General features: G+C 39.2%; 1 protein-coding gene across 2 annotated transcripts; it reads right to left on the bottom strand.

The window, feature by feature from the left end:
* Nucleotides 1-516: 516 nt before the first annotated feature.
* Nucleotides 517-25656, bottom strand: TIMMDC1 (translocase of inner mitochondrial membrane domain containing 1). 2 transcript variants are annotated; one of them, XM_030941533.1, is made up of 7 exons: nt 23739-24188; nt 22916-23081; nt 20208-20296; nt 19809-19876; nt 11601-11679; nt 8021-8131; nt 517-1000 (listed from the first exon to the last, which is right to left on the bottom strand). In XM_030941533.1, exons 1-7 carry the CDS (start codon nt 23795-23797, stop codon nt 850-852), a joined length of 723 nt encoding a protein of 240 aa, XP_030797393.1. In that variant the 5' UTR covers nt 23798-24188; the 3' UTR covers nt 517-849. The 2 variants fall into 2 exon arrangements, with proteins under 2 accessions (XP_030797393.1, XP_010355760.1); XM_010357458.2 differs by lacking the exon at nt 23739-24188 and adding an exon at nt 24841-25656 and having other exon boundaries at nt 518-1000.

The following is a 25656-nucleotide window of genomic DNA, read 5'->3' as shown; positions in this document are numbered from 1 at the left end:
TTTTTTGAAACGGAGTCTCGCTCTGTCGCCCGGGCTGGAGTGCAGTGGCCGGATCTCAGCTCACTGCAAGCTCCGCCTCCCGGGTTTACACCATTCTCCTGCCTCAGCCTCCCAGTAGCTGGGACTACAGGCGCCCGCCACCTCGCCCGGCTAGTTTTTTGTATTTTTTAGTAGAGACGGGGTTTCACTGTGTTAACCAGGATGGTCTCGATCTCCTGACCTCGTGATCCGCCCGTCTCGGCCTCCCAAAGTGCTGGGATTACAGGCTTGAGCCACCGCGCCCGGCCAGAACAGTTTCTTTAATAACGCTGATCTACTTTTGTTGAATTTGTATTTATTTCAAGTGCGAAATAAATCACCTTTGTTCATTAAGATTAAACCAAATACTACTATACATTTACACTCACACTGCTTCCAGGACCCAAGGGTTTCACAGACCATTTGCCTACCTGGTTCTTTCCTCTCCTCCTTCCAGTGATTTCTAGAATACCCTTTCAAAGGACCACATGAATATATGAACTGTAAAATTCAACTTCAATCTTTTGGGAAATGTTTTATTTACTGCTTAAAATCTAGGTGGGTGGATATATTCATGTATGTATATATTGATAGATTAATACAAACATAAATATGTATGTAAATTTAAGGATAAGTAAAGAGAGAGTACAACAGCCCCATTCTTAAAAAGAAAATAAAAGAAAAAGACAAGAGCAAGCCACTGCCACCACAGGTACCAGCACTTACATTTGTCAGCAGGCTGACCAAAGAGTGGCCTGTCTGTTGGCATTCAACGGACATGGCAGTATAGCTCCCTTCAACTCTCCAGTGAGTTTCAAGTCCAGAGCACTTTCAGTCCTTGTCTTGTTTATCTATTACTGAAGGGTTTCTAGGAAGGTTTAGCAGTGCTTCAATTTTCTTAGCATCATTCTCAGGTTCATTTTTCTGTAAACTACTTTCAATTTTCTCAGAGAGGTCCTCAGTAACTTGTAGTCTGGCTTTCCTGTAATCAAAAAAAAAAAAAGGATAAATCAAATACTGCTCCATTTCTTTAGTTCTTACAGATTTAAAACAAAAAGGATAGCATTTGTCTTTTCCTCCCTGCTTTGGTACAGCAACTTAGAAGTGAACACTGCTGCCTGCACTTCAAATGCAGTAACTCTCTTCTCTCCTTTGTAAAACTATATTCTATGAGGAGACTATATTTTATATTCTAATAGATTAGGAGAGAAGAAAGCCAATTATGATTTCCACATTACCATAATGGATACCGTTGTGGTGACAGTTCTGATCAGTAAGATATTCCTAGTATGCTGGGCCTAGAGTTCTCACAGGAGTGATGTGTGGGAACTGACACACTTTGTGCTAAGATATGAAGGCCTGAAGTCTCACTCTTCTCTTGCTCCCAGGGCTGGGGGAATGTGAGTACCTTGCCACTCTTAAACTCTGTGACCAGACCTTGTAGGAACTGGACAAAGGCTGTAACAATGGTAATCAGCGGGCGCAGAGGCTCATGCCTCCCCAGCACTTTGGGAGGCCGAGGCGGGCGGATCACAAGGTCAGGAGATCGAGACCATCCTGGCTAACATGGTGAAACCCTGTCTATATTAAAAATACAAAAAAATTAGGTGGGCGTGGTGGTGGACACCTGTAGTCCTAGCTACTCAGGAGGCTGAGGCAGGAGAATGGCATGAACCTGGGAGGCAAAGCTTGCAGTAAGTCAAGATCACGCCACTGACCTCCAGCCTGGGTGACAGAGCGAGACTCCGTCTCAAAAGAAAAAAAAAAAGGTAATCCTAGGTAGAAAAAAGTCAGAGAGAACACCACTATAGATTTATATTCATGAAGAGTTAAAATCTAATTTCCAAATAATAGATCAGTTCTGTTTCTAAATCAAGTATTAGTGCCTTCCTTAAGCGATTATCAGGGTTAAAGTTTCTTCTCAACTCTTCACAAACAGATTTGGTCATTTGTTCTTCTATATCTCTATAGTCAGTTTTCTACATTTTCTGCTCACTGACGCAATTTTTTTTTACTCTCAATTTGTTTGATTTTCCTGTATTATTTTCAAGCGAAGAAGTAGGCACATACAAGACACTTAAACGTTTATTGAATTAACCGTCCTTAGAAATATCACACACACACACTCACACATAAACACACATACATGTATATGCTATACAATTTTGACGCTTTAATTCTGCCAAAGTATTCTTTCATTACTATGATTCAAGTTGTTTTCATCCATCCTTCTTAAAATTGAAACTAATAATTGTACATATTTATGAAGTACAAAGTGATATTTTCATATACAATGTGTAATGACCAAATCGGGGTAATTAGCATATGCATCACCTCAAATCAGGGTAATTAGCATACACACCACCTCATTTATCATTTCATACTGTTGGGACCATTCAAACATCCTCTCTTCTAGCTACTTGAAAATACACAATAAATTATTATTAACTACAGTCATCCTACAGTGCCACAGAACCCTAGAACTTATGCCTCCAATCCAGTTATAACTTTGTATCTATTAATCAATCTCTTAAATCTCCTCTTCTTATGCTTCTCCCTGTCCCCTCCTCAGCCTCCGGTAACCATAATTCTACTCTTAACTTCTATGAGCCCATTTTGTAGCTCCCACATGAGCAACAGAACATGCAGTATTTGTAAGTGTATGACTTATTTTACGTAACAATGTCCTACAGGCTCATCCATGTTCCCACAAATGACAGGATTTCATTCTTTATTATGGCTGAATAGTATTCTATGGTGTATATATACCACATTTTCTTTATCCATTCATCTGTTGATGGACAATGACATTGATTCCACACCTTGGCTATTATGAATAGTGCTGCAATAAGCATGGGGGCGCAGATAACTCTTTGATACGCTGGTTTCTTTTCCTTGGATAAATACCCAGTAGGGAAGATTGCTGGATCATACAGTAGTTCTATTTTCAGTTCTCTGAGGAACTTCCATACCGTTTCTATAGTGACTTTACTAATTTGCATTCCTACCAAAAGTACATGAGTTCCCTTTTCTTTCTGCATCCTTGCCAAAATTTATTGTCTTTTTGATAACAGACATTCTAATTGGGGTAAGTATCACCCCAATTCCCCAAACTGTCCCCAAACCACATTGCATTGCGGTTTCCATTTGCATTTCCCTGATTAGTTATGTTGAATACCTTCTCATGTATTTTTTAGCCACTTGTATGTATTTTTTCAGAAATACAAGTTTTCCCCCAACCCCCTGCCCCACTTTTTTTTTTTTTTAAAGAGACAGGGACTCACTTTGTTGCCCAGGCTGGAGTGCAGTAGCACGATCATGGCTCACTGCTGCCTTGAATTCCTGGGCTCAAGGGATCCTCTGGCCTCAGTCTCCCAAGTAACTGGGGCTATAGGCATCCACTACTGTGCCCAGCTAATTTTCTTTTGTCTCATTCTGTCACTCAGGCTGGAGTGCAGTGGTGCCATCTTGGCTCATTGCAACCTCCACCTCCCAGGCTCAAACAATCCTCTTGCCTCAGCCTCCCAAGTAGTTGGGATTACAGGTGTGCACCACCACACCCAGCTAATTTTTGTATTTTTAGTAGAGATGGGGTTTCACTATGTTGGCCAGGCTGGTCTCGAACTTCTGACTTCAAGTGATCCACCTGCCTCAGCCTCCTAAGCGCTGGGATTACAAGTGTGAGCCACAGTGCCTGGCCTCCAAAGCCTTTTATTTCTTTTTCTTGCCTAACTGCTCTGGCTAGGATTTCCAATACTATGTTGAATAAGACTGGTAAGAGTGGGCATTCCTATTTCATTCCCGTTGAGGGAAAAGCTTTTCATTTTTCCCTGTTCAGTATGATATTAGCTGTGAGTCTGGCATATATGGCCTTTATTGTACTGAGAAATAGTCCTTCTACCCCTAACTTTTTGGGAGGTGTTATCATGAAGGGGTGTTGAATTTTACCAAATGCTTTTTCTGCATTTATTGAGATGATCATATGGTTTTTGTTCTTCCTTCTGTTTATATGATGTAACACATTTATTGATTTGTGTATGTTGCACCATCCTTGCATCCCTAGGATAAATCCCACTTGTTCATGATGTATAATCTTTTTGACGTACCCTTGGATTTGGTTTGCTAGTATTTTGTTAAGGATTGTTTTGCAGAATACATTGGCCGGTAGGTTTTTTTTTTTGTTGTTGTTGTTGTTTTTTAACGTGCCCTTGTCTGGTTTTTGTTGTATAAGGGTAATGCTGGCCTTGTAGACTGAGTTTGGAAGAATTCTCTCATCTTCAATATTTTGGAATAGTTTGAGAATTGGTCTTAATTCTTCTTTAACTGTTTGGCAGAATTTAGCAACGAAGCTATGTGGTCCTGGACTTTTCTTTGTTGGGAGACTTTTTATTACCAGTTCAGTCTTGTTACTTGTTATTGGTCTGTTCAGGTTTTCTATTACTTCTTGGCTCAATCTCAATAGATTATAGGGTTTCAGGAACATATCCATTTTATGTAGCTTTTCCAATTTCTTGGCATATAGTTGTTTCATAATAATCTCTAATGATATGAGTATGTCCGTGGTATCAGTTTGTAATGTCTCCTTTTTTGTTTTTTAACTTAATTGGGTCTTTTTTCTTAGTCTAACTAGTAGTTTCTTGATTTTGTTTTCAAGAAACCAACTTTTCATTTAGTTCTTCGTGTGTGTGTGTGTGTGTGTGTGTGTGTGTGTGTGTGTGTGTGTGTGTGTGTGTGTTTAAGTCTCTATTTCACTCAGCTCTGCTCTGATCTTTTTATTTTCTTCTACTGATTTTGGGTTTGGTTTGTTCTTGCTTTTTGAGTTCCCTCAGGTGCGGTGTTAGGTTGTTTATCTGAAACATTTCTACTTTTTGATGGAGGCATCTATTGCTGTAAACGTACCTGTTAGTGATACTTTTGTTGTATCCCATAGGTTTTGGTATGATGTGTTTCTATTTTCACTTGTTTCAAGAAATTTTTTGATTTCCTTCTTTTTTCATTGACCTATTCATTGTTCCGGAGCATATTATTTAATTTCTGTGTATCTGCACTGTTTCCAAAGTCCTTCCTGTTACTGATTTCTAGTTTTATTCTGCTATGGTCTGAAAAAATACTTGATGTTATTTTGATCTTTAAAAAATTGTTGAGACTTGTTTTGTAGCTTAACATATGGTTTATCCTGAAGAACATTCCAAGATAAGAAAAAGGTGTATTTTGCAGTTCTTGGATGTGATGTTCTGTAAATGTCTGCTAGATCCATTTGATCTATAGTACAGTTTAAGTCTGATTGTTTCTTTGTTGATTTTCTGTCTAGATGATCTGTCCAGTGCTGGGAGTGTGGTATTGAAGTCCCCAGCTATTACATTAGGGTTTCTCTCTCCCTTTAGCTCTAATATTATTTGTTTATATATATATATGGATGTTCTGGTGCTGGATACATATATATTTACAGTTGTTATTTCCTCTTGCTGAATTAATCTCTTTATCATTATATAATGACCGTGTCTCTTTTTGTAGTTTTTTATTTAAAGCCTATTTTATCTGGCCTAAGTATAGCTATTCCTGCTCATTTATGGTTTCCATTTGCATGAACATCTTTTTCTATCCCTTTACTTTCAGCCTATCTGTACCTTTACAGGTGAAGTGAGTTTCTTGTAGTCAGTATATATAGTTGAGCTTTTAAATTCTTTTTTATTCATTCAGCCAGTCTAAATCTTTACTTGGGGAATTTAAAGTGTTTATATTCCACGTTGTTATTGATAGGTATGGATTTACTCCTGTCATTTTGTTAATTGTTTCCTGGTTGTTTTGTATAATCTTTGTTCCTTTCTTCCCCTCTTATTTACTTCCATGGTTGGTGGATTTTTGTAATTATAAGGTTTGATTCCTTTCTCGTTCTTATTTGTGTATCTGCTCTACTAGTGAGTTTTATTCTTTCATGTGTTTCCATAATGGTAGTTACCATACTTTTGCATTCACATGTAGGAGTTCTTTAAGCATTTCTTATAAGGCAGTCCAGTGGTGATGAATTCCCTCAGTGTTTGCCTGTCTTGGGAAGACTATTTCTCCTTCAATTTGGAAGAACAGCTTTGCTAGGTATAATACTCTTTGCAGGAGTTTTTTGGGGTTTTTTTGTTGGTTTTTTCCTTTCAGCACTCTGAATGTGTCATCCCATTCTCTCCTGACCTGTAAGTTTTCTGCTGGCAAATCTGCTGTTAACCTGATGGGGGGAGGTAAATGGTGGCAGCGGGCCCTGGATGGGCCAGTCTTCAGGCAGTGCACATGACAGTTCAGCCACTAGAATTGGCAGGGTTGCCAGTGGTGGAAGACTCCAGGTGAATGACCTGAGAATGGCCTTAGCCAGCCATTCTTAAGCTTTTCCATCTCAAAATCACTGATCTCTAAATCACTGACAAACTTCTGCAGTTTTTAATTTTTCATTTATTTTTTAAATTTTTAATTATTATTTTTTGAGATGAAGTCTTGCTCTATAGCCCAGGCTGGAGTGCAGTGGCGTGATCTCGGCTCACTGCAACCTCAATGCTTTTTTTCTTACATAGCACATAAGTCCTTGGATAATGCACTACAGCTCTTAAGAATTTCCATGTATGTGTATGTGTGGTTAGCAGAAATGGAGGTTTCAAATGAAAACACTGGAAAAAAATGATTTCTCATCTATCCAATTATAATACCAAAACAGCAACAGCAGCAGCAGCCAATGCTATCTTAGGTACCCAGGAAGCTGAACTAGTGAGAATCATTTGTACTCAGGAGCACTAGACAGCAGCCTGTTATATTCATCGTACATACTGAATCTGTGCAAAGTCAGCTATCAGTCTGATTGCCCTATCCCACAAACTGCATCCCAGGAAATGATTAGATGCAACAGGTAAAAGTTTTCATGCTCCTCAGTGGCATTCAGTGCATGAACAACTGCTGTCCACCTAATTCCTCTGTGTCTACAGCAAGAAACAGAATCTTTGTGGAGACTTAACATGCTGTGTCTTACATACATATGTATGCAAAAAAAAAAATATGTCACTTTTTCTCCTGTTTTGAGATGGAGTCTTGATCTGTGGCCCAGGCTGCAGCGCAATCATGGCTCACTGAAATCTCCACCTCCTGGGTTCAAGTGATTCTCCTGCCTCAGCCTCCTTGAGGAGCCGGGACTACAGGCACATGCCACCATGCTCAGCTAATTTTTGTATTTTTAGTAGAGATGGTGTTTCGCCATGTTGGCCAGGCTGGTTTCGAACTCCTGACCTCAGGTGATCCAACTGTCTTGGCCTCCCAAAGTGCTGGGATTACAGGCATGAGCCACCCTGCCTGGCTAAGGATGTCACTTTTTAAGTAAGCCAGGTAAAGCTCACTCCTTGGTGAATATTCCCTTTAGGTAATTTCCTATGCAGTCAAGAACATAGGAAAACAAAAAATATGCAAGCAAGTAAGATGTACAACATTTTAACTTAAAAAAAATATGCGGCCGGGCGCGGTGGCTCAAGCCTGTAATCCCAGCACTTTGGGAGGCCGAGACGGGCGGATCACGAGGTCAGGAGATCGAGACCATCCTGGCTAACACGGTGAAACCCCGTCTCTACTAAAAAAATACAAAAATCTAGCCGGGCGAGGTGGCGGGCGCCTGTAGTCCCAGCTACTCTGGAGGCTGAGGCAGGAGAATGGCGGGAACCCGGGAGGCGGAGCTTGCAGTGAGCTGAGATCCAGCCACTGCACTCCAGCCCGGGCTACAGAGCGAGACTCCGTCTCAAAAAAAAAAAAAAAAATGCAAAGACCTTTGTTAAATTAAAACTAAAATCAATGTCCTTCATTTTTCCATTCTCCTTAAATAGATTAAAAGACAATGTACAGAATGAGTTGAAGGACTCAGTAAAAATAAACTCTTCTTTGAACTGAGTGGCAGTTTAGAGTACACAAGTTTAACAGAGTACCACTATATAAGGCCTGGGGCAAGACAGCCAAGATTCCCTGGGCTTAACATGTTCCTTACCACTCTTCCAGTTTTAGCTCATGGAGTGCCTTTCGATTCTTCTGTTTTCTCTCCTGAATAGTCTCACCAGAGTACTTCTGAAATGCCATCAGCAGTCCTCCTACAGGAGTACTGAGAATAAAGGAGAGGGAAAGCTTAGGAAAAAGGAATCATTAGACCTCGCAACAGGTGAGATTCTCTGCTAAGGTGTGAGCAACACCAGAGCCACTTGCTCACTATTAGGTATAGGAACATTTGAGAATTAAAGTGTCCTTGTCAAATAAAGAAAAACATTGAGGTAATCTCTTCTCTGGTCTGAACAACAGAGAAAAACAATCACTACAACCTCCTAAAGTTAACTGATATATAATAAAACAACAGATCTAGAAACTGGCTGTTTTTACGAGGAATGAGAAATAAATCAAAATGAAGAGAAAAAAGTATGTATTTATGACAGGATCTAGTAAGTAGTCCCACACCAAAGATTTCTCAGAAATGAAATTTCTAGTTCAGAATGGCACCAGCTCCTCTAGGAGACAGGAAATGTGGAGGGCATTTTTGGTTGAGGAAGGGATGCTACTGGCTTTTGAGGGTGGGATCACCAAAATATCCTAAAGTTCAAGAGTCTGGCATAACTGTCTCACCCACAATGCCAATAGCAACCCACTGAGAAACTGATTTAGATAATTATTGCTATAGTGATGAAGAGAATTTGGTTCTTGTGTTCTCAAACTAGAAGTATTTGACCTTCACATACCTTAAATCTCCTCCAGCTACAATTTAAGTAACCTCATACTAAAAACTACTTTCACTTGGCAACATAAATGTTCACTGACAGATGGTTAAAAAAAATGTGACATACACATACAATGGAGTATTATGCAGCCTTAAAAAAGAGGGCAATCCGTCACAGGCTACAACATAGATAAACCTCGAGGACATTATTATGCTAAGTAAAATAAGCTAGTCACAAAAGGAAAATACTGTATGATTCCACGCATATGAAGTATATAAAGTAGTCAAAATCATAGAAACAGAAAGTAGAAATATGTTTGCTGAGGGCTGGAGGGTATGAGGAGGGGAAATTAGTTTTTAACGGATCTAGTTTCATTTTGCAAGAGAAAAAAGTTCTAGAGATCTCACACACAATGTGAATATACTTAGCATTTTTGAACTATACACTTAAAATATGATTAAGATGGTGAATGTTATGCTATGTGTTTATTACCACAATATAAAATATTTTTGTTGCTAACTTCTACAAGTTTTCCCTTCAAACCAAACAGGTATATTAACGCTACAACAAAAGTAATGGCAATAGTAGATTATGACATGCTGATTTTATTTAATTTAAATTTTTTAAAAATCATTAAATCTATAGCATTATCTTCTCCTTCAAAGGAGGTAGAAAAAGGGGTGAACAGGTGGAGGAGGAAGGTAGCACTCTTCTAGTCAAATACCAACTAATAAAAACAGAAGAACTGACAGAATTAGCTTATCAACATTTACAACCACCTTTCTAGTAACAAACCGATTACAGCATGGGTCGTCAATGGATCATTAAAAACACACAATGAAAAGACAGTTGGAGAGCAGGATATTCACAGTTTCACCCTCCAGATTACTAATTAATCACATTGGGAAAAAGATATCTTTGCAATGGAGGCACTGAACAGATAACACCTTAACCAAATGTGGTAGGCAGAATTCTAAAGTGGTCCTCCCAAATATCCTGCCTAATCCCTCAACTGTGAATATATTATGCCCATGATTATATTATCATACATGGCAAAATTTATGTGAGAAATGTAATTAAGGTTACTAATTAGTTGAATCTGAGGTTAAAAAAAAGGAGATAGATATCTGAGTGAACACTTAAAAGCAGAGTTTTCCCTGGCTAGTGGCAGAGTGGAAGTTGAAGATTCGAAGTATGAGAAGGAGTCAATGTGCTATATAGCTGGTTTAAACACAAAGGGAGAAGATATGTGGGTGGTGGCCTCCAGGAACAGAGAATAGTCTGGCTCACAGCCGACAAGGAAACATGGACCTCAGACCTCCTCCAGGTACAAGAAACTAAATTCTTTTTTTGCTTTTCTCTCTCTTCTTTTTTTTTTTTTTTGAGACCGAGTCTCACTCTGTCGCACAGGCTGGAGTGCAATGGTGCAATATTGGCTCACTGCAACCTCTGCCTCTGCCTAGGTGAAGGGTATATGGGATTCAAGCAATTCTCCTGCCTCAGCCTCCCGAGTATCTGGGATTACGGGCACCTGCCACCACGCCTGGCTAATTTTTCTGTTTTTAGTAGGGACAGTGTTTCACCCTGTTGGCCAGGCTGGTCTCAAACTCCTGACCTCAAGTGATCTGCCCACCTCGGCCTCCCAAAATGCTGGGATTACAGGTGTGAGCCACTGTGCCTGGCCACAAGGAACTAAATTCTGAATGAGCTTGGAAACTGATTTTTCCCCAGAGCCTCCAGGAAAGAGCCCAGCCCGGCCAAGACCTTGACTTTGGCCTTGTAAAATCTTGAGCAGCGAAACCCAGCCAAACTTATAATCTACAGAACTACAAGGGTGTTGTTTCACATGCAATACATGCTCCGTTTGTGGTAATTTGTTACACAGCAGAAAACCAATATATTAAGTAATTGAAGTTAATATTACTTATAATGGGTAACAGAATATCTCCCGATGTGATACATGAGGATACAACTTCACCTATGTTGTATTCTTGACAAAAGTACATTAATGTAATCATAATGGGATGATCAAACAAAACGGAGAAACATTGTGGGCATTAGTATGATAATTGAGGAGTTTTAAATATAGACCCTAACTTAGATAGTTGTGTTGAAACGATGTTTACTGTGATAATTGTATTATGATTTCATGGAAGAGTATTCTTCATCCTGGGAGATACATGCTAATATATATGGGGGCAAAGTATTATGAGGTCTCAAACAGTTTAGCCAAGAAGCAAAGGGAAAGGAAAAGAAATACATTCACATCCCACACATATACACAGATATGGAAAACATCACCAAGGCATTAACAATTGGTGAATCTAGGTGAAGGGTATATGGGGTTTTAATGTACTAATTCATTCAACTTTTCTGTAGGTTTGAAATTGTTCAAAGTAAAAAGTTGGGGGAAGAACTTTTTAAAAAATGTATTAAGCAAAACAAATAAAATCCTACCAACAATTTTTATAGAATATGCCTGTTAATTGTTTTTTGTTCTTTTTTCCCTGCTCCTATAAATACGTTTGTTCAAACTGTAGTTTCAGGTGTTAGCAATATTTAAACAGTTTTACCCAGTAAAAAGGAATTTTGAAAAAGGGCCCTATCTTAGATAGTTGTATTAAATAAATGTTATTTATTGAAATAGCTGTTAAGTAAAATAAACTATAAAAAAAACTGTAAATAAGACAAACTATTGGGGTAGAATTAGAACTGGACAGTCAAAGCTACTGCCAATACAAGAGTAGAGATCTTTTATAGATTCTAAGGATTAAATTTGTTTTTTGAAAATAAATGAGATTTTTTAATAGGCAAGGCATTAATGAAAGTTGTGCCAATCTAGAACCAAACCATGTTAATGCTTACCCCAGCAAGGCTCCAATTATACCACCAGCCAACAGGCCATGCAGGCCTAAGTTAATTCTAAAAAGACTTCCCGTGACAGCTATGTAAAAACAAGAAAGGCAATATTAAATCATCTTTAAATACTAGAATCCTATTTTAAAACTTTCCTTCTATAAAATGGGTACAAATCCCTAAGTGAGCTTTCTGAATCCAATGTTAATATACTACTACAGCCTATACTTCCTGAATCTAAAATGCCAACACAGGTAGTTTCCCATCCACTCCGCAGATTCAAAGGAAGAAACATCTCTCCTACAAAAAAAACCCCAATCTGCTCTATGGATCCATTTATTCTGCTTCATTTTTCTCCAACTCTCCTTAAAAACTTGAAAATGTTTTCCCCTTCACTTTCTTTCTTCTTTCTTCAAGGAAAATAAAAAAGCAAAAAAACCTTCACTAGCCACTCCAGTTTATGCCTTCCCCTAGACTCACTCTCTCTGTACTGCTACACGACACCACTCAGGCAGGGTGACAAGCAAGCAACATTTGACCTTCGATGCTACCAGAAAGACTTCTTTCCTTTCTGCTGGGACTGTGCATCAATCATGCTGATTCATTTTCCTGTCACTATGCACAATGCAACTAATACCATCTAAGGTGGTAACACTTTTTAAAGAATAACATTTGAGGCCAGGTGCAGTGGCTCACACCTGTAATCTCAACACTCTGGGACGCCAAGGTGGGCAGATCACTTGAGGTCAGGAGTTTTACGCCAGCCTGGGCAACATGGCAAAACCTTGTCTCTACTAAAAATACAAAAATTAGCCAGGTGTGGTGGTGCACGCCTGTAATCCCAGCTACTCAGGAGGCTGAGGCATGAGAATTGTTTGAACCCTGGAGGCGGAGGCTGCCATGAGCAAATATCACACCCCCGCACTCTAGCCTTAGCGAAAGAATGAGACACTGTTTCAAAAAACAAAAGAAATAACAGTTGAGGTTTATATTTTTAAGTACTATACATTCATTTTTAAAATTTTCAAAATTCACCAGAACCAAAATCACCTTTAATCCCATTACCCAGAGTCAGTAATGAGTTAGTCTTATTTTCTGATCCTCCAAACAAAAAAAAAAAAACAAACAACAAAAAAAAACTGGGGCTAGGTGCAGTGGCTCACACCTGTAATCCCAGCACTTTGGGAAGCTGAGATGGGTGGATCACGAGGTCAGGAGTTCAAGACCAGCCTGGCCAAGATGCTGAAACCCCATCTCTACTAAAAATACAAAAATTAGCCAGGCATGGTGGCACACACCTGTAATCCCAGCTACTCGGGAGGCTGAGGCAGGAGAATCACTTGAACCCAGGCAGCAGAGGTTGCAGTGAGCGGAGATCGCGCCACTGCACTCCAGCCTGGGCAAAAGAGCAAGACTCTGTCTAAAATAACAAAACAAAACAAAAACACAAAAACTGGTGTCATGGTGTACATACTAAATTTTTTATTTTCACAGAACATATTATTAAATTCTGTATTACTAAGTTTTCTCCCTCCTGGTTCCATTGCATGGAGGTACCACAAATTTTTGTCTAACACTTAGATTTTCTATTTATAGATATTTTAAATAAAGGTGTGATGATAATCCCTCCACAAATAATCTTCTTATACATTTGACTGTTTCCTTAGGATGAACTCACAGAAATGAAATTTCTGGGTCAAAGGGTATAAATATAAACATTTTTAAGGCCTTTGACTTAAATTACTAAACTGCTATTCAAAAAGGATGCATAAACTTATTTTCCAAATAAAAGTACGCTAGTAATCTAGTCTTCTGCATTCTCTTAGTTTATTTTTTCCAATTCGATAGGCCAGAAGTGGTATGTAATTTTAAGTTGCATTTCTCTGATTAGTAGAGAAAAGAAGCTGTTTTTCCCTAGGTTTACAAGTTATTTATGGTACGTCTGTGAATTACAAATTCATGTCCTTTGTCCAATCTTCAACTGAGCTATCCTTTCTTTTTGATGTATTAGGGCTTTTATCCACTATCTGCACATAATATTATTTTGGCGTTGTTTACGTTTAATGTCTTCTATATATTTATGACATAGGTAAGTTTAAAAATTTTATGTGGCCAAAACTGTGGTTTCCTGTTTCCTAGTTTCTTAGTTCTTATGCTTAAAAATATATACAGTTGATAAACACGAGTTTGAACTGTGCAGATTTACTCACACATGATTTTTTTTTTTCTTTTTTTTAAGACAGTCTCACTCTGCTGCCCAGGCTGGAGTGCAATGTCACGATCTTGGTTCACTGTAACCTCCACCTCCCGGGTTCAAGTTATTCTCCCCACCTCAGCCTCCCAAGTAGGTGGGACTACAGGTGCACGCCACCACACCTGGCTACTTTTTAAACATTTTTTAGTAGAGATGGGATTTCACCACGTTGGCTAGGCTGGTCTTGAACTCCTGACCTCAAGTGATATGCCCGCCTCGGCTTCCCAAAGTGCTGGGATTACAGGCATGAGCCACCATGCCTGGTCATATGAATTTTTTTCAATAAATACATTGAAAAATGTTTTGGAAATGTGCAATAATTTGAAAAAACTTGCAGATAAACTGTCTAGCCTAGAAATACCAAAAAAAAAAAATTAAGAAAAATGTGTGTCTTTAAGTGCATAAAATATACATAGATACCAATCTATTTATGTGTGAATCAACTGTTTATGTTATTGGTAAGGCTTCTGGAGAATAGTAGGCTATTAGTAGTTAACTTCTGGGGGAGTCAAAAGTTATATGTGGATTTTTCAACTGCGTAGGGTGGAGGTCAGCATTGCTATTGTGTTCAAAGCTGTGTTCAGTGTTGTTCAAAGGTCAACTGTGTATATGTACACATTTATATATCTTCCTACGCAGAAATCAGAGACACATTTACTTCTATACTTTCCCTTATCTTTTATGGACGTTTTTTACATAAGCACCATAATAAATGTTAACTAATTTTGTTGAACTGAATACAGGTATAATTTCTTTCCAAATAGTTAATAACTGTTCCAGCCCATGAATGGTCTATTCTTTCCCCACAAATGCAAAATATCACCTTTACTTTACTTAAAGATATCACTTTTACTGTACTTCGTTTTGTTCCTGACCTTTGAATTCCACTCCACAGATCTACCAATACCTCACTGTCCTCTTTATTGTAACTTTATACAGATTTTAATTTTACAGTTGCAAGAACCCCTCATCATTTTTTTCTGAAATGTCTTTGCTGTGCTTATATAATCAGCATTTTAGATATGATTTAGACATTGTATCAAGTTCTTTTTTTTAAAAAGTCTGTAATTTTGATTTGAATTGCTTTCAATTTATAAATGAAGTAGAAAAATACTGGGTTAACTATCAACTATTTCCCCATTTTTATTATTTATGATTTGTAATTTTCTTCAGAGAAGTTGTAAATGCATTAAATTTATTCCTTATTATATTACATTCTTGGTACTATTATAAAGAAAATTTTTTACTTTTCAAGTAACCATTGAAATATAAGAAGTCTATTTATATATTTACACTTTACTGATTAGCAATAATTTTTCAAGTCATCTTTTAAAATATCACCTACAAATACAGACAATTTTGCTTCTTCCTATCTAAAAGCACTGCTTTTTTCCCCTTCTGTGTTAGTGTATTTTTAACAGTTTTATTGAGGTATAATTTACATCACACAAAATTCACTGAAACGTACAATTCAATAATTTGTAGTAAAAAAATTTAGTGGCCGGGCACAGTGGCTCACGCCTGAAATCCCAGTACTTTGGGAGGCCGAGGCGGGCGGATCACAAGGTCAGGAGATGGAGACCATCCTGGCTAACACGGTGACACCCTGTCTCTACTAAAAATACGAAAAAAAAATTAGCCAGGCATGGGTGGTGGACTGCGCCTGTAGTCCCAGCTACTTAGGAGGCTGAGGCAGGAGCATCGCTTGAACCCAGGAGTGGAGGTTGCAGTGAGCTGAGATCACACCACTGCACTCCAGCCTGAGTGACAGAGCAAGACTCCGTCTCAAAAAAAAAAAAAAAAAATTAGTTGCATTGTTATATAATCATCACCAAAATCCAATTTTAAAATGATTCCATCATTACAAAAAGATCCCCCATGCCCCTTTGTAGTTACTCCTGGTTCCCAATCTCACCTCAATCCACTACTGTACTTTCTAACTCTACAGATTTGCTTATTCTGGACATTTCATATGAATAGAATTACACATTATGAAGTCTTACGTGTCTAGCTTCTTTCACTTAATGTTTTTAAGTTTTATTCATGTTGCAGCATGTATCAGTTTTTCATTCATGAAAATATTCAAGTGAATGAACATGTATTTTATTTACCCATTCACTAGTTGATGAACTTATGGGTTGTTTCAGTTTGAGGCTGCCAAGAATAACACCACTATAAAAATTTATACTTAAGTCTGCGTGGACATGTTTTCATTTATCTTGGGCAGATTCTAAGACATGGAATTGCTGAATTGCACAGTAAATTATGCTTAACATTTTTTTTTTTTTTTTTTTTTTTTTGAGACGGAGTCTCGCTCTATAGCCCAGACTGGAGTGCAGTGGCGCCATCTTGGCTAACTGTAAGCTCCGCCTCTTGGGTTCACGCCATTCTCCTGCCTCAGCCTCCCAGGTAGCTGGATTTAAAGACGTGCACCACCACGCCTAGCTAATTTTCGTATTTTTAGTAGAGACGGGGTTTCACCATGTTGGCCAGACCAGTCTCGAACTCCCAACCTCAAGAGATCTGCCTGCCTTGGCCTCCCAAAGCACTGGGATTACAGGCATGAGCCACTGCACCTGGCCTTCCAATGGTTTTCTGAATTCATTTGGCTTTTCTACATCCAAGATGTTGTGGTTACCCTCCAGAGACAATAAACCTCCCTACCCAAAATTTGAATTAGATATTGAGATGCCAAAGTACCGAGAAGTACTAAGAGGATACCAAAAGGTTTATTACACACAAAATGAGGCTTTCTAGGGAGAGCAAGGCAGGATCCCAAGAACGTCCCAAAATGACTTGAGAACCTGAAGGGTGAATGACTGGCTTGTGGTTTTAGAAGGTGGGGCTAGAGCAAGAGGTCCCTCATGTAGGCCTGAGCTTGAATGGTTGAAACTTCCTGCCGGTGTCAATCAAGGTAGCACTTGGGCTTTCTTATCAGCTTGTCAAGATGTGGGGCAAAAAGCAAAAGGAGACTTCCAATTTCTGGTATGGCATGTGAGAAGTTTAGAATTTAACACTTATTCCTAACAACAAGCAAAAACCTAAACAAATGGAAAAACTGACAACTCCTCTTAGATGTATCAAAGAAGTGAGATCATGGGTAAACTGCTGCCTTCAAAATAGGAGAGACAGACAGATAAATACAGAGAATCACACCTTATTATAGTAGAAACCCATGAGCAGAAGCCTCCATGGAAACCAGTACCAGAGTAGGAAACCTTGACTATAAATGATAAATCGCTGGAAGCTCAGTATAGAAAAGTCTAAGACATAAAAATTGTAGGGGGCCCAGTCACAGAGGGTCCCCACACTCCAGGAGCTCTACCAGGTTCTCCCAGTAAAGATCTGAGAAAAATCCCCTCAGGCTTCTGGCAAGGGGGAAGAAAAGTAACCATTATGAAATATGCCAGAACATTCTGTTATTCTCACAAAGGCCTGCCCTCAAGATAAAACGGTTTTGCACAGCCCAACCTACTGGGGTTTTGTCAGAGATTAACCAATCTGGGGAATATCCAAATGCAACTGCTCTAGTCTCCCATGTGGGAGAAGGGAAATACCCATTGCAACCCACTGTAGTATCCTGTCCCACCAAAGGAGAGGAAAAAAACTGAAAAGCACTTGTAAAGTTAACATTTCAGAGGCACAGGCTCACTAAAAGACTAAGAACCTAATCACAGGACTATAAAACACTTTCCCTCTCCCACATCTTAATACCAAATTACTAAAGACCTATTTACCACAATTCCTTTTCACCCAGGTACATCATGTCCAGCTATCAAGAAAAAAAATTACAAGGCATCCCAAAAGGCAAAAGCAGTTTGAAGAGACCAAGTAAGACTAACAGAGTAAGCACCAAAACCAGACTCAGATATGGTGGGGATACTGGACTTACCAGATGAGGAGTTTAAAGCAACTATGACTAATATGCTAAGGGCTCTAATGCATAAAGTAGATAGCATGCAAGAACAGATAGGCAATATAAGCAGAGAGATGGAAATTCTAAGAGAGAATCAGAGAAATGCTAGCGATAAAACAATTAAAAACCCACTGTGACAGAACTCGAGAATAGCAGACTGGACACAGCTGAGGAAAGAATCCCTGAGCTTGAAGACGTATCAACAGACACTTTCAAAACCAAAAGACAAAGAGAAAAAAGATGGGAACCTCCCCCACTAAAACCAACCAACCAAACAGATAAAATATCCAAGAACTGTGAAACAATTACAAAAGGTATAAGTGTATTAGAACACCAGAAGGAGAAGAGAAAGCTAAAGAAATCTTTCAAACAATAACTGAGAATTTATCTTAAAGTAAGTCAGGCAACAAACCACAGATCCAGAAAGTTCAGAAAACACCAAGCACAGTAAATGTTCCTCAAAATTATACCAGGGCGTATCATTTTCAAACTGCAGAAAATCAAAGATAAAGAAAAAAATAGTGAAGTATATGAACACAGGGGAAAGACACCTAAACAGAACTAAACATAGGAAAATGGCTAGGGAGGACTCTCTAGGGAAGCTGAGGCTGACAAATGATCTAGACTTTGAAAGGTAAGGTTAAGTAGAAGCCGAACAAAATTAATCGTGGTAGTGAGAAAGTGCATTCAAGAAGAGGGACTGATTCTCAAAAAAACAAAAACAAAAACAAAAACAAACTTATGTTCAGAATATGTATGTATTTGTACGTATAAGAATGTACATGAGTTAGTGATTGAGTGTATATGGCAGTTAACTTAATTTACCTTTCTGAAATGAATGCTCATTTTAAAATTATTTTTTAAATCTGACAAGTAAAAATTGTACACATATGGTGTACAACATGTTTTGAAATATGTATATATTGTGGAATGGCTAAATTAAGCTAATTAACCTACACGTTACTTCACATACCATTTGTTGTGGTGAGAACATTTAAAATCTACTTTTTTTTGAGAGAGAGAGTTTCACTCTTGTTGCTCAGCTTGGAGTGCAATGGTGTGATCTCGGCTCACTGTAACCTCTGCCTCCTGGGTTCAAGTGATTCTCCTGCCTCAGCCTCCCAAGTAGCTGGGATTACAGGCACGTGCCACCACGCCCAGCTAATTTTTGTATTTTTAGTAGAGACGGGGTTTCACCATGTTGGCCAGGCTGCTCTCAAACTCCTGATCTCAGGTGATCCACTTGCCTTGGCCCCCGAAGTGCTGGGATTACAAAAATCTACTTTTTAAAAGCAATTTTGAAGTATACAATACACTGTTATTAACCACAGTTACCATGTTCTAAATAGATCTCTTGAACTTATTCCTCCTGTCTAAATGAAATTTTGTATCCTTTGACCAACATCTTCCCAACTCCAAATCCAGTCTCTGGTAATCACCATTGTACCTTCTATTTTTAATGCTCATTTAAAAGAAGACATATATACTAGAGGCAGAGAGCTTTAAAATAAAATCCAAGTTCTTAGCATAAAAAATTTAGTCCCTTCCTACCATCCTCACCAATCTCATCTCAAGCTACTCTTACCTCACTCACCAGGTTACTATCCTGCTTTTAAGGAAATGTATTACCTTAGAGCCTTCCCCCTTTATGTTCCCTCTATTTAGGACACCCTTCCTTGCAAGTCTTGTTGCTTCCTATTCTTTGGGTATCAGCTCAAATGTCACTTCCTCAGAAAGGCCTTCTCTGACTACCCTGTCCATATGAGATGCCATTGTTCCACCGAATTGTTACTTTCTATCACAGCAACCTGTTTTATCACATACATATTAGACATTAAAATTCAAAGAAAGCAAGGGCCTTGCTGTTTTGCCCATTGAGTATATCAAGGGTGAAGCACAACACTGTCCATAAATACATTTTGCATGAATGTTGATGAGATGCGATGGGAAGCCAACCAAAGAATTCAGTAGTTCTGATGTATAAGTCCTTACATATTTTCTAAACTATATTTGAGAAGATTGAAAAATATAAACAAAAATGTCTTACCTCCTGCAATTACAAAATGGCTTAGGGCATCTTTATTTCGGTATACATTCAGACTAGTGCTCACTGTGCTGGGAAAAAGGGAGGAGAAGGAAAACATAAGATTTAAAGCATATCCCATTTACCTTCTTTAGTGTTATTCTCACTGACTTAATAGATTTAGAAAAGCCTACTATATCAACCCCTGGTCCTAGCCTAGGCCCTTCAATGTGTTCCAGACATGGCTGTAAAACCATAACTGCACCAGTCTTCTACACAGACAAAAGTTCTTGAAAAAAAAAAAAGGCATTATGAGTCACTTTCATGTGGGTATTCAGTTTTCATAACCCCACCCGCTCAAAAGACACACTCCTAAAACCGTATCAAGAAAAGTCACTATCTCACAATTCAGAGTGAACTTACTTGAATATAGTCACAAATGCTACAGTTCTCCAACTCCAGCGCCAGCCATAACGAATGAAGCCTCGTGTAGCAGCACGATGTGCAGATTGCTAAAGTTAATTTAAAAACTGTGAGGTTCTAAGACACCATCATATTTTCCCCATTCTAGAACTGTGGTAGAGGAATTTTAGCCATGGATTAGTCACATACACTTAAACAGACAGAAATACTAGAAAATCTCTAGAAATATTATTCTTTAAGTATTGAGGTTCCATGTGTAGCTTTTCCTATCAGGAGATGAAAAATGGTTGAGTATCCCTTATCTGATAATTCAGACCAGAAGTGTTTCGGATTTTTTCAGATTTGGGAATATGCGCATTTAACACTTACTGGTTGAGTATCCCAAATCCAAAAAACCGAAACCTGAAATGCTCCAGTGAGCAATTCCTTTGAATGACATGTCAATGCTCAAAAAGTTTTGAATCTGAGCATTCAGGATTTCAGATTTGTGATGCTCAACCTGTAACGAATTATAAATCTACAGAATAAGAATCCATGAGTCCCTGCTGATAGAAATAAATTATAAATACATAAATAAATATGTAAATAGAGGGGGAAGGGAAAACACTTCCTTAGGGCATAATACTAACAAATAAATGTAGAAAGAATGATAGACTTTAGAAAATGCCCATTTGGCCGCCACAGTCATAACTGTTACAGGCAAGAATCATCATTAAATGCTAAAACTGCCTGGGTATGGCAGCTCATGCCTGTAGTCTCAGCACTTTGGGAGGCAACGAGGGAGGATCACTTGAGCCGACAAGTTTAAGACCAGCCTGGGCAACATAGTGAGATCCTGCCTCTACAAAAAAAATTTAAAAATTAGCTGGGCATTGTGATGTGTGTTTGCAGTCCTAGCTACTCGGAAGGTTGAGGAGGGAGGAAACCTTGAGTCCAGAAGTTTGAGGTTGTGGTGAGCTATGATTCTGCCACTGTGCTCCAGCCTGCACTGAGGCGGCAAGACCCTGCCTCAAAAAATTTCAAAAAAAAAAATAATAATAAATTAAAAAATAAAAATAGGCTGGGCACAGTGACTCACACCTATAATCCCAACACTTTGGGAGGCCAAGGAGGGTGAACTGCTTGAGCTGAGGAGTTTGAGACCAGCCTGGGCAACATAGCAAAACCCTGTCTCTACAAAAAATACAAAAATTAGCTGGGAGTGGTGGCACATGCCTATAGTCCCAGCTACTTGCGAGGCTGAGGCAGGAGAATCGAGTGAGCCTGGGAAGTGGAGGATGCAACAAGCCAAGATTGTGCCACTGTACTCCAGCCTGGGTAACAGAGTGAGACTGTCTCAAAAAATAAATAAATGAAAAAATATTTTTTTTAAAAAAAATCAAAAAATGCTAAGATAGCATTTATAATTTAGAATCGTTTTTAGATAGTAGAAATATTATAGTTTATAATAGCATTTAAATAGTAGAAATTGGATGTAAAGCAGGATATTTACATAGTCTCAAAGGAACTAACAAGTACTCAAAATACTTATAAATTACAAACAGAAAACATAGTAATTTTACAGTGTATAGTTGGCAGAGGCCATCTTAACCAAGTAAGTAAAGTAAATATCACCAGTATAGGGACAGAGATATCACAGGTTTCTAATTTAATTTCAGTTCTAGGGTATCCCTGTCAAAAAACATAGCCTGAATGCAATCATGAGAAACCATCAAACAAACCCAAATTGAGGGATATTCTACAAAATAAATCACCCATAGTCAAGGCCATGAAAGACAAAGAGAAACTCTTCCAGATTAAATGAGACCAAAGCAGTACCACAGGCAAATTCAACCTGTGATCCAGGGTCAGTTTCCGGACTAGACAAAAAAATTTTTTTAATTTGTTAATAAGAACTCAAGTCTAACTTCTGAAAAATACATATTTTTTATTTATTTTTAAAATAAATGATACTGTGGGGTAACCAGCAAAATTTACAGGTCTTTAAATAAGGTAACAGTACTATATCAGTGTTAATTTCCTGATCTTGATATTATAATTGTGGTTGTATAAGAGAATTTCCTTGTTTTTAGAAAATACACACTGTTCATCATGTCTAGAACCTACTGTCAAGTAGTTCAGAAAAAAATAGTACATATTATACAGAGGGAGAATGATAAAACAAACATGGTAAAATGTTAACAGTGGAATATCTGGATGAAAGGTATATAGGAAATCTTTGTACTATTTTTGCAACTTTCAAGCCTGCCATAATTTCAAAATAAAAAGTTAAAAATTCTCTGAGCTTTAATATTCTCATAGAAGAACTAATGTACAGATCTAATGATGTAACAAATGAGTTAGCACTCTATAAAGTTATAAATGCTAACTATTGCCTTAGTGTAAGCTCATATACGCAGGGAGGCTTTGTGAATGAGGTAAATATGTTACAGTTGAGCCTTGATGATTTAGCAGGGGATTGGAAGAAATATATTTCAGAAAGAAAAGCCACAGTGGTGATGCCAAACATGCCTGTTCTGAAGTAGTCTCTCAAGTCACACGCAGGCACTTTAACCTTAGTACTTCCACTGTTATTAAGTATAGACTTTATTTCTTTACTCTGACACCTTAAAACAACCCTCCATCCCCACAAGCTAATTGAATGATTAAGTGTAAAGTGAATTGCTAAGTCAGTGTGCCCTAAATTTCTTTAGACCACCAGTACATACCAGAGCATCAAACCGGTTATGATAAATTTCTGCCTGGCTCTGCTCAATGTATTGTCGTTTAGCATGAATGAAAGCTGGTATACCCCCATACACCCAGCCGAGGACGCCTGCTGTAGCTGCCATCTTATAGATATCAGCAAGTTCCTTTGAAATTCTCTGCTGTTCACTACAACATCAAAAAGACAATGTTGTTTGGGATTAGTTTATGGACATTGCTCTCCAAAAGAATCTATAATCAGAATTATCCCAAATGCTAACACCACAACATTTTTCATCATAGGTAGAATCCTCAGATGAATTAAACAGTTCAGTTATATTAAAAGGAACGTAAGTCTCAGAAAAAACAAAGCTATGCTGGTTAGAGTTAGGATAGTGGCAACTCCTGAAAAGACAATGACTGGAAAAGGCATAAGGGGAGCTTTTGGGATGTTATAATAGTTGCCATTTCCTTCTGAGTGTTGGGTACAGCTATGTTCAGTTTGTGAAAATTCATTCATCAGTCTACTTACATACATTTTTTGAAATGCATTTCCTACTTCAATAAAAAGTTTTTTAAAAGGTGCTTTTATTTGATGACTATTACACCCCTAGAAACAGGAAGAATTTGTGAGTTGCATAGAGAGACCAATATTTCCATTTAAATCTTAAGCTAACTTTCAGAAATCACACCAACTTGTGAGATTTTAGGGCAATGTATCAAAGAAAAAAAAAAACGTGGACGTTAAGACAAAAAATCTAAATTCTATTTTACTAAATAATTTCATGAAATACTCAGATAGGACTGTATTAATAAAAGCATTGGGCTGGGCACAGTGGCACATGCCTGTAGTCACTGCTACTTAGGAGGCTGAGGCAGGACTTGAGCCCAGTTCTGGACAGCATAGCAACATAGCAAAGATCCTGGCTCTAAAAATAAACAAATAAATAAATGTTTTTTAAGAAACGCACTGAGAAAGTTCACTATGCAGTGGGTGGCACATGCCAATCTAAAATAATAAGGAAAAGCTACTATTTAATTCAGTTTGTTACTCTCAAACGCATAAGAAGCTAGAACTGCTAACGAAGCTTCCAAGATGTCATCCTGAAACTGCTCTAACAAATAGCTGTCTTAAATATTAAGTTACTATCAAATAATTGCCCTTCTAGGCCAGGCGTAGTCCAGCCGGGGTGGCTCACGCCTATAATCCCAGCACTTTGGGAGGCGGAAGCAGGCAGATCACGTGAGGTCAGGAGTTCCAGACCAGCCTGCTGAATGGTGAAATCCCGTCTCTACCAAAAACACAAAAATTAGCTGGACATGGTAGTGGGCAATTGTAATCCCAACTACTCGGGAGGCTGAGGCAGGAGAAACACTTGAACCCCGGAGGTGGAGGGTGCAGTGAGCCAAGATCGCACCACTGCACTCCAGCCTGGGCGACAGAGCACGGCTCAGTCTAAAAAAAAAAAAAAAAAATACGAGTTTGGGCTGGCGCGGTGGCTCACGCCTGTAATCCCAGCACTTTGGGAGGCCGAGGTAGGAAGATCGCCTAAGTCCAAGAGTTCAAGACCAGCCTGGACAGCATGGTAAGAACCCTGTCTATAAAAAATATATCTTAAAAAAATTAGCCGGACATGGTGGCGCGTGCCTGGAGTCCCAATTAATCGGGAGGCTGAAGTGGGAGGATCACTCGAGTCCCAGAGGCAGAGGTTGCAGTGAGCCGAGATCGCACCAGAGCACTCCAGCCTGGGCGACAGAGCAAGACCCTGTCTGGAAAAAAAAAAAAAAAAAAAAAGATACAAGTTTGGGTTACAAATATTAGAACCTCAAATATAATTTAAAAATGAAGCACACCATCCTTGGCGTCCTAAGGCTGACCCAGGCTGCCCACGCTGCAGGACATCGCTTTCGCGTCCCCCTACCCACTTCAGACCCCAGGCACTTTTACTCTTTGCCAAACAGCTTCTGGAGGCGGTCCCATCCAGATTCCGGGTAATAGGGCTCTGGGATGTAGGGAGGCCGCTTCTGACGCTCCGCAAGGGCTTCCGAATCGGCAGTCACAGCTTCGGCAGCAAAGACTCGGGGAAATGGACACAATGCTCTACAGAGAAAGCTCCGCGGTGCTGGTGGCGGCACCTCCATGGCCTTCTCTCGACCTACGGACAAATTAAGCCCTCAGGACTTCAAGTCCTCCCGGACGAGCCGCGGGAGAGCGTAACTGTACGAGGTGAGAATCCGTGCATTTGGCCCAGGATAACCCTCTGCCAGAGGGCTCGACACCAACGCCTTCAGTCCTGGGCCTCGCTTTGGAATCCTTGGAAATACGACAAAGGAAGTCCCGCCCGAGCGGGGCAAAGGCCAGGGGGCCGGGCGACGGCAAAGCCAGAGCCCAAAAGACTTCCGGTTGAGGGCGGGTCGGGCGACTGCTGTGCTGAGTCCACCCCGGAAGTGAGTTGGCTGCCGGTAATGAAGCTCAGCGTGGTCCCGGTAGGCGTTCGTTCCGTGTCTTAGTGGTTCCTGGGTCATGCAAACAGCGTCTGCGGCTAGTTACATTCAGCTTGAGGTGGTCATAGGTTGAAGTAATTTAGCGTAATTAAAATGCCAGGAATTAGCTGGGCATTGTGGCGGGCGCCTGTAATCCTAGCTACTTGGGAGGCCGAGGCAGGAGAATCGCTTGAACCCAGGAGGCGGAGGTTGCAGTGAGCCGAGATCACACCACTGCACTCCAGCCTGGTCAACAAGAGCGAAAATCCGTCTCAAAAAA

Source organism: Rhinopithecus roxellana, chromosome 1, assembly GCF_007565055.1.
Source record: "Rhinopithecus roxellana isolate Shanxi Qingling chromosome 1, ASM756505v1, whole genome shotgun sequence".
Classification (NCBI taxonomy): Eukaryota; Metazoa; Chordata; class Mammalia; order Primates; family Cercopithecidae; genus Rhinopithecus; species Rhinopithecus roxellana.
Note: the sequence above shows the minus strand (reverse complement) of the source record. Positions and strands in the feature narration are given on the sequence as shown.

Coding starts and splice junctions, on each gene's coding strand:
- TIMMDC1 (XM_010357458.2), bottom strand. CDS start 25,034: ATGGAGGTGCCGCCACCAGCACCGCGGAGCTTTCTCTGTAGAGCATTG. Junction 20,297..22,915: donor ATAACCGGTTTGATGCTCTG/GTATGTACTGGT, acceptor AATTAACTTTAG/CAATCTGCACATCGTGCTGC. Junction 8,132..11,600: donor ATAATTGGAGCCTTGCTGGG/GTAAGCATTAAC, acceptor CTTTATTCTCAG/TACTCCTGTAGGAGGACTGC.